The following is a 13,400-nucleotide window of genomic DNA, read 5'->3' on the forward strand; positions in this document are numbered from 1 at the left end:
AATTTAATCACTAGGTCCAATAATACCTAATATTTAAATACCTTTATTTAAATTTAAATAATTAATCACTCACCATGCAACCAAGTTAATTAATTAATTCAATTATTTAATTATTTCTCATATCAACTAAACAATTAATTCCCACACTAATTAAGTTAATTAATCCATTATTATACTACCTCACAACCGCTTAATTACTTAACATTCCAATTAATTAAATATAATATAATAAAAATAATATAATAATTAATTCCTAAAAATTGGGCTGTTACAACTCTCCCCCACTTAAAAGATTTTCGTCCTCGAAAATTCCTCAGACGAACAACTCTTGATACGATTCCCTCATCTTATCCTCGAGTTTCCAAGTAATATTTTCATGCACCGATATCACTAATGGCAATCAAAGGTGTACCCTTAATAATTCACATACCTTGGATTAGTCCATCATCGGTAGTGGTCTCCGCACCAGCCAATGCAAACACCTTTCCATTCACTTGCTCCTTCTTCGGCTTATCACATTGCGAACTAATGTGACCTTTCTCACCACAGTTGAAACAAGTCACGTTCGAACCAACCCTACACTGGTTTGCTCTGTGACCAATCCTGCCACAATTGAAACACTTCACATGATCTCTACTACAATCAACAGCACGATGACCTTCAACGCCACAGTTGAAACACGTAAGTGGAGTAGAAGATTCTCCCCCACTTGGCTTCTTGCCAAAACCGAATTGTTTCCTCTTGTCATCATACGGTTTCCCCCGATCCTGGTCTTTCTCCTTCAAACTCTTGTAGACAGAAGCACTCTTCCTACTATCCTCATCATAAATCCGACTCTTGTTAACCAACTCCGTAAAACGAGTAATCTGTTGGTAACCAATGGCCTTCTTGATATTATGTCTCAAGCCATTCACAAACTTCAAACATTTAGATCTCTCAGCATTAACAGTACTGTAATGAGGACAATACTTGATAAGCTCCTGAAATCTGGCAGCATAATCAGCAACGGTACCATTTCCTTGCTTCAATTCAAGGAACTCCACCTCTTTCTTCCCACGACAATCTTCTGGGAAATAGTTCTCCAAGAAGGTATCACGGAAAAGAGTCCAAGTAACTTCAATGTTGTCTTCTTCGAACCTTTGAAGAGTGTTATTCCACCAATCTTCAGCTTCCTTCTCAAGCATATGGGTACCAAACTGCACTTTCTGAGCATCAGTACAGTTCATGACTCTGAAGATCTTCTCAATTGCTTTCAGCCAAGCTTGAGCTTTCTCAGGTGCATGCTCACCCTCAAAGATAGGAGGATTGTTCCGCTGGAATTGCCCCAAAGCACGGAACTCATCATCATCTCCCTTTTGGTTACCGGCATTCACATTCGCTTGATGGGCATTCGCTTGATAGATCTGACCCATGGATTCAACCAGCATCCTCAGTGCCTCAGCAATGGCATCATCATTCCTGCATGCAACCATTGTCCTGAACAACCCGAAACATCAAACAAACAGTATCGATCGTGTCAGATACACAATCAAATACCACGGAAAACCTACTACTATTGACCAACTGGTCGACCATGCGCTGATACCACTAATGTAACACCCCTTTTTCTACCCCAAGTTATTTAGCATATAATCAGAGTAAATAAGCACGCATATAAAGAAAAGGGCGTCACATCGACGTTTTCGAAACTTAAAACTTTCAAAAAACCAACAATACACCTGGTCATTCAAAATAACACATTCCACTCATCATGAATATTCAAGCAATATGGTTCGCAGCGGAAAATAAAGAATACTCATGTATTTCATAATATGATCCATGTCCCATACCATGATCATCTCTCAATAATCACTTCCAATAAAATAAAGCAATTAATGACATAAAGCATATCAAAATAAGATATGAGTTCAATACTACTAATCTACCCAGTCTTACACGACCAGAGCATTGACTCATTACCTAATTTAAAACTAAATACGGAAACTCTCCAGCTATTCTTGAGCGAGCTACCGTCCACCTACTCCAGCAATACTACTCTGTAGTATCTGCACGATACCCATGTAAAGGTAACATTCAAACAGAAAGGGTGAGAATTCAAATCATCATGGAATAGCATAATAAGGCACAATGAATTAAAACACAATTTAAGAATTCATCACACTTGGTATAATCACGTCAATAATATTAACCAACAAACATCTCACATATTTCAAACGTACATCGCATCCACATCAATACATGCATTCAATGATCCCATAACTATAGACGACTCAATGCAAGACAATGTGACTCTATGCATGTGGTACCTCAATGTGAACTCAAAGTTTCACCGCTTTCCGATTCAATATCTAGAATCCAAGTCACGCTTCCGATCCGGACAAGACCAAAGCCCTATGTTTGTTTCCAATGAAGGATCACCGCTTAATACTACGCCTAATCCCAATTAAGGATTAACGTCTGCTACGTCTGTTTCCAATAAAGGATCACCGCTTAAATACTACGCCTAATCCCAATTAAGGATTAACGTCTGCTACGTCTGTTTCCAATGAAGGATCACCGCTTAAATACTACGCCTAATCCCAATTAAGGATTAACGTCTGCTACGTCTGTTTCCAATGAAGGATCACCGCTTAACCACTTCCACAATGAAGTCAACCATGCTATGAATGAATGCACACATACCAACACATATGCAATTAAGACCATCTATATACCGTCTTAACATCCCACATATCACCATGACTCACAATTGGTACATATACACATTCATCACAACACATCAATTACGATTACATATACACATCCATAACCATAAATCATTCACAATTCAATAATGGTATACATACACGTTCATACAATATATTATTCACCAATATAGGCCAATCATCAAATATGTACACATAGATTTCATTCCAAAACACACACAACATTTAAATATCAATTTTCCACTTTTCAAACAGTGTTAACCGGTTAACGCCCTGGGTTAATCGGTTAACGCAAAACAGAATGCGCTTCTTGGCAATTTATAACAGTGTTAACCGATTAACGCCCTGGGTTAACCGGTTAACGCAAGACAGAATGCAATTTTTTCAATATTATAACAGTGTTAACCGGTTAACGCCCTGGGTTAACCGGTTAACGCAAAACAGAATGCTGTTCCCGCGCTAACACGAAACAGAATGCAGATTTCCCCGCATTTTTCATCGTTGGAGGACTTCCGGACCTCCGATTTCGATTCCGTAAAAAGCTACACGTTCAGAAAATTATGACTCATTCCAAATATATATTCATTCACAGTTTTAGCATAATTTAATCATCACAATTCAAGAGTATTTATCAAGACCTAATAATTCCAAACCATGCCAATTAAGGATTTCAACCTAAAACATGTTCCTACCCATTGACCCAATCATACTAACCCATAATGATAAGGATTTCCCCCCTTACCTTGTCAATTTGATGGAAACCTTGACTCCTCTCGCTTTTCCTCTCCTCTTTCCCTATTGCCTTCAGTGCTCAAGTGAATTCGAATTCTCACTTCCTTCACTCTTACTATTTATAATAGTATTCTAGTTGGGCTTAAATCATCTAATTTAATCACTAGGCCCAATAATACCTAATATTTAAATACCTCTATTTAAATTTAAATAATTAATCACTCACCATGCAACCAAGCTAATTAATTAATTCAATTATTTAATTATTTCTCATATCAACTAAACAATTAATTCCCACACTAATTAAGTTAATTAATCCATTATTATACTACCTCACAACCGCTTAATTACTTAACATTCCAATTAATTAAATATAATATAATAAAAATAATATAATAATTAATTCCTAAAAATTGGGCTGTTACACCTAACACCTGCTTTAACTTCCAATGAGCAGATTCAACCCTAAAAATAACATATTGAAAATATTAAAATATCACATATAAAAAAAATACATGGAAAAAATTATAACACATACCAATTAGTCGTCGTGTTACCTAAATGTAGCACTCGATTAATCCACGCTCCAACAAATCTATGTCTATGTGGAGTCAACCATGTGTCTTTCACATAATTAATAAATCCACTATAATCAACACATGCCTGCTCAAGTTGATGCAACCGTTGACCATACTCAACCTCATCACTAGCCCAAACAACTTCCATCCATAATGTGTCTATCGTCTTTTGCAGGTCATTCACCACATATTGTTTGCATTTTGCACCAACGTTTTTGTCAATGTGAAATCTACATAGAATATTAATCGACCTGGGAAACACAATTTCAATTGCTTTCACCAAAGCAAGATCTTTATCTGTCAAAATCACTTTTGGACACAAATCTTTCTTCACAAACAATTCTTTAAGTTTCTCCAATACCCAACAAAAATTCTCTGTCTGCTCAAACTCTATATACGCAAATGCAACAGCAAAAGTCAACTCGGTTGATGTCATGCCAACAATTTCAAACAAAGGTTGTCTATATTTGTTTGTCTTGTAGGTGTTACCCATAACTAACACAATAGAAAAAAAATTCAACAACTTAACTGAATCAGGTTGTGCCCAAAATATCTCTCTCATAACTTCCGAGTCATCCTTTTTTCTACTCCAATACACATAACCTGCATCCTCAATAAGTTTAAACAAATGTTGTATCTCACTTCTAGGACCTCTTATCTTTTTTTCTATCACACTCTCATGCTTGTATATTTGCATAATCTGAGTGACATTCTCTGGATCTCAGTCTTGCAAGGAAATCAATATGTGTCTAGGTGGTACATGTCTCTTTGTCAAATCAGCGACATGTTGCTTCTCACCTGTGGTCAACCTACCAACAAAGGAATGACTTTCTAATCTATCAGGTAAACCATGATTATGAACCCCATATTTTACACCAATCTTCCAACCAGACCCATCTTTCGCGAGTCGACCTGATTTTAAATGGGCATCCACATTTCTTGGACGCACTCTGGATTCCACTATCAATATCCTTGTGTTTTCCACCTTTATCACAATCAAATATTAAATTTGTTACTTCTCCCTCTCTTGCCTGTTTCAGTATTTGAACGAGTGATAATAACAGTTACTTTATTATCGATTCCAACCTCTTTAATCCATCTGATCACCTCTTCTCGTGTACAAAATCTTCCCGTCGTTAAAAATGCATTAGAAGTATCTACACATATTTGGGGAAGATTTTCCATTCCTGCACAATAAAAAAAAGTAAAAAGAAATGCAAACCGGAAGTCTTCAAAGAAGAGTTCCGGAATACAGAAAAATAATTCCGGAAGTCTTCAAGGAAGAGTTCCGGTATGTGTCACTTTGTTAACAAAAACTCTTTCAATAAGTGTTCCGGAACGTTTTTTTTTATAAAAAGAACCGAAATCTTTACGTAAGTCTTTCGGTTTACTGTTTGTAGTGTTAGATGTCTTTCAAAGTCTTCTGGTTTGAAAAAAATACATACTGGAAGTCTTTTTCTAGGAGTTCCGTACGAGGGTGGAATGTGTAATTTTTGGAAGTATCAACTGAATGGTAAAAGTGAAATGGTAAATTGGTTAAAAACAATTAAGGGTAAAATTGGTATTTTTAAAAAATTATTGGGGTATGAGTCTAATTGTAGGGGTATGAAGTAAAATTTCCCTGCCCCTCGGCTTGAACTTGGTCCGTTATAGAATGAAATGTGTAGTGAAGTGATATAATATAAGTCTTAGTGCGGTGGAGCAAGTTTCTGGTACAAAGGAGAAAAGTTGAACCTGCAAGGTTAAAACTATGACGCCCAAGTCAGTGATTGAGTGAGAAGTATTTTGAGAGTTAAAATGAATTAAATAACTGAAATGATGCGACCTAATCTTTATATAGGAGGGATAGGTAAAGTCGTCCATGTGATCCCCCTTGTGTAGATGACTGTTTGATTAAATTCAACTGTGAGAGATGTGATGGAGAATGTGATTGTGTGTCCTCAACAGAGATGATGATCCATCTGTACCTTTCCTTTTTAACGTTTGTGACTGGATCTTCTTCGTAGACTTTGAAGTCAGACAAAACATCTCATAATATGATAATAACGTGGATATGGCTTAATGAAGCAAATCAATTTTTGTAAGTTAAATTTTCACCTACACACCAATAATGGATATATCTCTAAATAAATAAAAACTATTAACTTAATTTCGGTTAAAAAGCATTAAACAATGTATCCAATTTAACCCATACATCGAAGTTAAAAGCCTTAGAATAATGTTCCTGTTTGGTGGATCTGATTCTGAATAGTGCTCTAGTCAGGTGAAGCTAGAAATCAAACGGTCTAAGATCAATACAACCCCCACCCTTTCACACTCAAACGACAAATACACCTAAGCTCACCGTCATCATACCAAAAAAGAAAGGTTAGGTTGTCTTGTTGGGCTTTACGAACAGACAAACCCAAAAAATATATACTTTAACAAAAACCATAATAACAATAACAGTAATGGAAGAAGAAAGAAGAACAACAGAGAGAATAGAGAAAGAAAAAAGGGTCCATTCATTCATTGTTTGATTGGGAAGGAAGAAATCATCTCTAGGAAAAACAAAACACAACGTTTCTCAAACTAATGGGACCTATGTAACCCCTCTACCGTGTTTTGTAATCTTGGTAATTTTATTATAGTTCAAAACAAATGGGTAGTGATAGAGCTATCACCAACCACTTTTATCTTCCCACTCGGTTCTTTCACTTGGGATCAAAGTCTTCATCACCAACATCGTCATCTTCTTCGTTGTTGTTCTCTTCACGATCATGATCTTCTGTATAAATCTCGCTACTGGATCTGAATTTCACTCTTACGGATCCACTTTCAAATTTTGCGACTTTTCAGCTTTTTCTAATGGACCCAGCTGCTTCTCGTCCTGCTGTAGTCATCGACAATGGCTCCGGGTACTTTTTCATACTCCATTTTTAATACCCCAATTGGGTTTTATCTCTTTTTTTTATCAATATCAAAATTGGGACATCACGTGTTTGTTGAAATGCCTGAATTAGGTTTTCTTAGTTTTGTGATTGAAATTGAGCAGCACGAATTGGGTTTACGTTGGATGTTAAATTATGGTGTTTTGTTGCAGGTATACCAAGATGGGGTTTGCTGGTAATGTTGAACCTTGCTTTATTGTTCCTACCGTTGTTGCAATTAATGAGTCGTTTCTGAATCAATCGAGGAGTTCTTCCAAGGGAAATTGGATTGCACAGCATAATGCTGGTGTTATGGCTGATCTTGATTTCTTTATTGGAGATGATGCACTTTCTAAGGCTCGGTCTAGTAGCACTTATAATCTCACCTACCCGATTAAGCATGGTCAGGTTGAGAATTGGGATGCCATGGAACGATACTGGCAGCAGTGTATATTCAATTATTTGAGGTGTGATCCTGAGGACCACTATTTTCTCTTGACAGAGAGTCCATTGACAGCACCCGAGAGTCGCGAGTATACTGGAGAAATCATGTTTGAGACTTTTAATGTGCCTGGACTTTACATTGCTGTGAACTCAGTGCTTGCTCTGGCTGCTGGCTACACAACGTCTAAGGTATGTAGTTGGTACTGATGAAAAATATTGTGTTTGTGTATTATGTTGATAGAATTATGATAGGATATTATGACACTGTCTGATTTATGAAACCTTGCCTAGTGGAAATGTGTTGTTTTACTGTTGTATCATGTTGATAGAATTGGAATGATGGAATGGAACAGAACTGTTAGTCTTGAAGGGGGTTTATTTATTCAAACTTGTGGTTGTGGAAAGTCTTCTGTACAACTTGCTAGCTATCTAAACACAAAATGTATAAGATTGTTTATCTGCTCCTGCAGTTTGATGCTTTGGATATCTTGCTTGAAACTGAATGTGAACCACTCTGTTGAGTAAGAACTGGTTGTAGTAGATAATTTATCATCTGTGGCATATAGAATGTAACAATGGTTCAGCATATTTGCATGCAAACCTGAAGATTACCATTTGACCTTTCAAAAAATATTGTTTGTTGAATTTTTTTAGGCTGATCTAGAATTTTTTTTTAGTGTGAGATGACAGGAGTTGTAGTTGATATTGGAGATGGGGCTACACATGTTGTACCAGTTGCGGATGGTTATGTTATTGGAAGTAGCATCAAGTCAGTTCCTATTGCTGGAAAGGATGTTACTCTTTTTGTCCAGCAGCTAATGCGGGTAGGTAATCCTTGTATAAAATTAGAAGGTTATTGGGCCACCACTTGTCCTGAGTTTGAAAACATGTTAATGTATACTTGTTAATGTTAAAGGTTCTCACAGTTTACGATTTAGACTAGATAATTAAACCATGCACGGGTAAATGCCAATCATGGATGAGTGGGATTTGATGTATTTATGATAATATTGTTTATGTTACTTTGTTAATAAATAAAAGTGATTTGATTCTTTATCTGCAAGTTGCAAATCCTGACTCATGCTCTGTCTCATGTTGACATTGATTTATGCAGGAAAGAGGAGAGAATATACCTCCAGAAGACTCTTTTGAAGTGGCTCGGAAAGTGAAAGAAATGCATTGCTACACCTGCTCTGACATAGTGAAGGTGTCTTGAGTTCAGCGCTTATATTGTTTTGGCATAATCCTTAAAGGAGTTTGTGGTGTGATGCTAGTATTAGTTTTGCTTCCTTGGTTTTTGTTAATCCCAACATTTTCTTGGCTAATCTCTAAATTTCCTCACCACTTTAGTTTGATTTTTTATTCATGTGAAACAAGTGATGTTAAGTTATCTACTGGATTTAATAATTTTGCTTTATAATAATTGCTCTATTTCTCTTAGGAATTTAATAAGCATGACAAAGAACCAGCCAAGTATATCAAGCAATGGAGAGGCGTAAAACCAAAGACCGGGGCTCCATATTCCTGTGATATTGGCTATGAACGCTTTCTTGGCCCTGAGGTTTGTTCTTAGGCTTTTTAGACTTTCTCTATCCTCCATACTAGATCTATCAGATGGTTCTGAATTATAATACCTGAACCTACATTATAAATTGATGAATTAAATAAACATATACATGATTAGTTCCCATTTCCTATCATGAAATTAGTGAGGACTACATCAGAGTAGTCAATAGTGGCGCTATCCCGCTATTATGGAGCGAGCGGAAGCCGACCGCTATGGGAAGAGCCTTAGCGGTGCAAAATACTATAACGGCCGCTATAGGGTAAATAGCAGGATGGCGGAGCAGAGCGGTTCCCGGCCCAAAGTGGTTTCTGGCCCCGCTATCATTTTCCCCTCTAAAAAACCGAAATTACCCCTTAAGTTTACAACGTTTTAAGGGCAATTTTAGGTTTTTCAATCAAATTTGAGTTGAGACTCAACCTTAACCTTCATTCATAGTATGCACTTCAAGAGTCATGTGTGCTTTGATTTATGAATATTTTATGAGTTGAGTTATTTGTTTAATTTTACATTAAATATATGTTTATAATTATTATATGAAACTTATACAAAAAATAATTCAATGAGTAGTCATCCCGCTATTCCACTTTTGGGGCCGGCTGCTCCCCGCCGTTATCCGGGAATGACTACTCTGGACTAAAGAAAAATGGAAAAAAACTTAAAGTGGCATTATTCATTTGGCTTGCCCAGATATCTTCTGATTATAAGGTCAAATTTTGTTGCTTTTCCTTTTTGGGTTATAAAAAGATTTCTAAAATCTAACACGGGATGGGAATGGGATGCTTAAGTGCAGGTAATGCAGATCCTGTCTGGGATTTGAACCTGGGATCACTGATCATGGATTCTCCTAAGACTTTGTTTGAGTGTTTGGGAGTTTGTAGAAGGGAGGGGAGGGCTTTGAAAAAGGGGAAGGATTGAGTGAAAAGAATAGAATGATTTAGGTGGGGAGGTTTTTGGGGGATTTATTTTTATTCAAAAATCAAAATCTCCCTAATTTGGGGAAACTAAAAAATTGGATTGGAGGAGGGGTTTGGAGGGTTTTGGGAGGGCTTTGACAAATTGTTCAAATATAATTTTTGTTGTTATAGTATTGCAAAAATTTAAAATATGTTAATGATAATCACTATTTTATCATTCTATACAAAATCTTTTTTCCAAAAAAATATTAAAGATTTTCTTAAAAAAATGTTAAATATTTCTCTATATTTTAATAAAAAATAGTTTTTCGAAGCCCTCCCTTCCAAACTCCCAAACAAAGCCTAATAGACTTGATAATACCACTTTGCAATTGATCTTGGTACTCCGTAAGTTTGTTCCTTCAACTCAGGAAGAACTCATGAAAGTGTAGTATTCCTTAATGTGATTGTGTAGCCTTGGTGTAATAGTTGAAGTAATATACAGGTTTGGGTCATTTTATCAATAGGATTGGTGATTTATAGACTTATGTGTTTTCCCTGCTATTTTGCAGGTTTTCTTTAATCCTGAGATGTATAGCAGCGACTTCACCACTCCATTGCCGGTCGTAATAGACAAGTGCATTCAGTCTGCACCAATTGACACAAGGAGATCATTATATAAGGTGAAGCACCTCATCTCAATTTAATGGTAACATTTTGTATGAAATAAGCCATGGAAGTGCCTACTTTTGAGGCCCAAATATTTCAATATGCTGTTTTAACATGATATCCTTAAAATTTTAAATTTTAGTGAGTAATCAGCTTCACCTTAGTATTAAAGAACTTCTAATGTTCAATCTTTAGTGAAGTGCATTTTCTGCTGCTGGCCTAGAGGCAATACATCAGTTCCATGTGCTATATCAGTCCACAGACAAGCCCAGATATTTAATTTAGGATCTTACTAAATTCAAGGCCTCCACTCTACATGTTATTAATGATTGAACTCTCAACCTTAACCACTTGCCCATTTGACTTTTACATTTCAGAATATAGTGTTGTCAGGAGGATCGACAATGTTCAAGGATTTTCATAGGAGATTGCAACGTGATATAAAGAAAATTGTGGATGCCCGTGTCCTTGCAGCTGAAGCGCGCCTAAATGGGGAGATAAAAGTGAGAGTTAAATGGATATTTCTTACTAAAATTGATGATTGCATAGGAAATTCCTGTATAATCTTTGCACAAACTATATTGAGTAAAACAAGTCAACCATTGACAGATCATTGTTTTATATCGAATAATTACATAAATATTCATTTCACAATTTAAAATAATGATGTGTTCGTTGTTGATTGGTTTGGTTTACTTCACTTAACTCATCAGTCAAGGTAAGTCCCTCTCCACATGCACAGTTGCACACATGTTTGGAACTAATTCTCACATTGCACACATGTTTGGAAGTAATTCTCACATTGGCAATGTTAATGAAAAGCCCAGAAGCTATATATTTATTGGTTTGACCTGGCATTTACTGGCTCTTCTTTTTATTGTATGGATTCCACAGTCACATCCCGTGGAGGTCAATGTACTCAGCCATCCTATCCAAAGATTTGCAGTTTGGTTTGGAGGATCAGTGCTTGCATCAACACCAGAATTTTTTACGGTAAGCTGTTTTCTTTTACATTTTTATGGGTTATGACTCGTGTGTTCCACTAGTTCTTGGATAATTTTGGTTTGGAAACATGATACTGAAATCTGCGTAGAATCACAAGTTGAGTCTCTAAAATTGTAGGGTCGGACAATTTGGTCCTATAAAATTAACAAAGTTCTAAAATGTTATTTGAAATTAAAATTTTGATCACAGTAATTTCTGCGATACAATTTTCCGGAAGTAATAATTTGGTCACAATGACTTGTATTGCTTGGACCATATAGACTAGTTTTTCGGGAACCAAATTGCTCAATGCCTACAATTTAAAGGCCTAATTTGGTGATTCGGGAAAAAAAAAGATAACTAGGTTTTTTTAGTCGTCTTCCTTGTAGACTGATGTCTTTTTTATGATAAAATTGTTCTCTTAGGGAGGCAGAGTCCATAATTTCTTGTTTAATTTCCTAAAATAGAGGCTCCTATCCATTCAAGATGCAAATCTAATCTGTTAGAATCTGACTCAATGTGCAGGCTTGTCATACAAAGGCAGAATATGAAGAATATGGAGCAAGCATTTGCCGCACAAATCCTGTTTTCAAGGGAATGTATTAGAGAAAAGATGAATTAGCTTATCACAGATGCTGTATGTTCTCTTGATATATATAAGAGAATTAATGTCTGGTTATGTTGATCCTCAGTTCACGTCACCGTCTTTCTTCTGATCTATATTCAGGGTGGCAGAAGTGAGTGTAAAATATGTAAATTCAGTGAAAGAAAATGCATTTCCAGTTTTAATTCCTACAGTTATTCATAGGAAGCCAATTTCATGTCATCATATGGTTAATATGGTTGCCAGCAGGTCCAGATGGTACTTATTGGTTGGTAGAATTTTATTTTTGACAGAATGTTGGTTGAGCTGAATGACAAATTTTTAGTGTTCAGCTTAGAGTTTGGTAATGTTGCATTTTTTCATTTGTTGTTGGGACTGATATAACATTAAGTACTTCTCTAGGCAGGAAATTAAATTCGTTGGGATTGAATTGTAATACTAATAAGCAATAGTGCAGGTTTTGTGTTTATGCTAATCACATAATTTTTGCATTTTTCTTTAAGTATGTAATGCACACTTCAGAACTATTATATATAATTTTTTCTTCTTCTTATGAGGCAGAGATACACTCTCTTGTAGTTTGAAACTATTCTCTAACAATTTCTTTTATATGTAACACTCCCTCCGCCATTGTATTTATGCAACAAAAATGTAATTGACACCTCTTGAAAAAAGTTGGTTAATTGCATTTAAATGATGAAAAAATAACAATACTTCTCATTTTGCCACTGTCTTGGTATATTTTGTAAAATAATAACTTCTCATCAGGCCGACCCAATTATATCGGAGATCCCGTTCTAATTACAAAAATGGACCTAATTTTTTCTAAAACATAATTATAATAATTAAAAATATATATCAAAAATATATTTATATATAAATTAAAAATAAATTTAATTATAATTATTGAGTTTTAATCAATCTTGATTTTTATATGTATTGGGTTTTTATCCTAACATTTCTTTCGATTATTGAGTTTTTTTAATAACATTTTATTTATTTTTATTAATATTTATAAAAAAAATTAAAAATTTCAAAAATTTGGACCCTTTGATATTTGGGCTCCTGTGCTGCAGCACATGCTGTACATGCACAGGGCCGACCCTACTTCTCATGACCCTTAGAAACTTTGACACTTTGTATAACAATTTAAAACTATATCTCAAATTTTTGAAAATGCATTTTTGAAGTTTTGAAATGGAAATTTGAAAATCAGTCACCTTTGCATATCAAACACGTCCCAAGATGCATTTTCGGAAATGTCAAACGTAATTTTTAATAAAACAACTACCTGCAAGACCGGGCACCATATCCA

The 13,400-nt window shown here is 35.6% G+C and overlaps 1 protein-coding gene across 1 annotated transcript; it reads left to right on the plus strand.

The window, feature by feature from the left end:
* The first annotated feature begins 6,301 nt into the window (after window positions 1-6,301).
* Window positions 6,302-12,580, plus strand: LOC127104986 (actin-related protein 3). The gene is made up of 9 exons (XM_051042138.1): window positions 6,302-6,912; window positions 7,098-7,557; window positions 8,046-8,192; window positions 8,483-8,575; window positions 8,810-8,929; window positions 10,401-10,511; window positions 10,875-11,000; window positions 11,392-11,490; window positions 12,007-12,580. The coding sequence occupies exons 1-9, from the start codon at window positions 6,863-6,865 to the stop codon at window positions 12,085-12,087; spliced, it is 1,287 nt and encodes a 428-aa protein (XP_050898095.1). The 5' UTR covers window positions 6,302-6,862; the 3' UTR covers window positions 12,088-12,580.
* The last annotated feature ends 820 nt before the right edge of the window (window positions 12,581-13,400 follow it).

Source organism: Lathyrus oleraceus, chromosome 7 (genome assembly GCF_024323335.1).
Source record: "Lathyrus oleraceus cultivar Zhongwan6 chromosome 7, CAAS_Psat_ZW6_1.0, whole genome shotgun sequence".
NCBI classification, from domain to species: Eukaryota; Viridiplantae; Streptophyta; class Magnoliopsida; order Fabales; family Fabaceae; genus Lathyrus; species Lathyrus oleraceus.

Excerpts from the sequence above, each read along its gene's own strand:
- LOC127104986 (XM_051042138.1), top strand. The coding sequence starts at position 6,863 with ATGGACCCAGCTGCTTCTCGTCCTGCTGTAGTCATCGACAATGGCTCC. Across the intron at positions 6,913-7,097 it reads GTCATCGACAATGGCTCCGG|GTATACCAAGATGGGGTTTG; the intron begins GTACTTTTTCAT and ends GTTTTGTTGCAG. Across the intron at positions 7,558-8,045 it reads CTGGCTACACAACGTCTAAG|TGTGAGATGACAGGAGTTGT; the intron begins GTATGTAGTTGG and ends ATTTTTTTTTAG.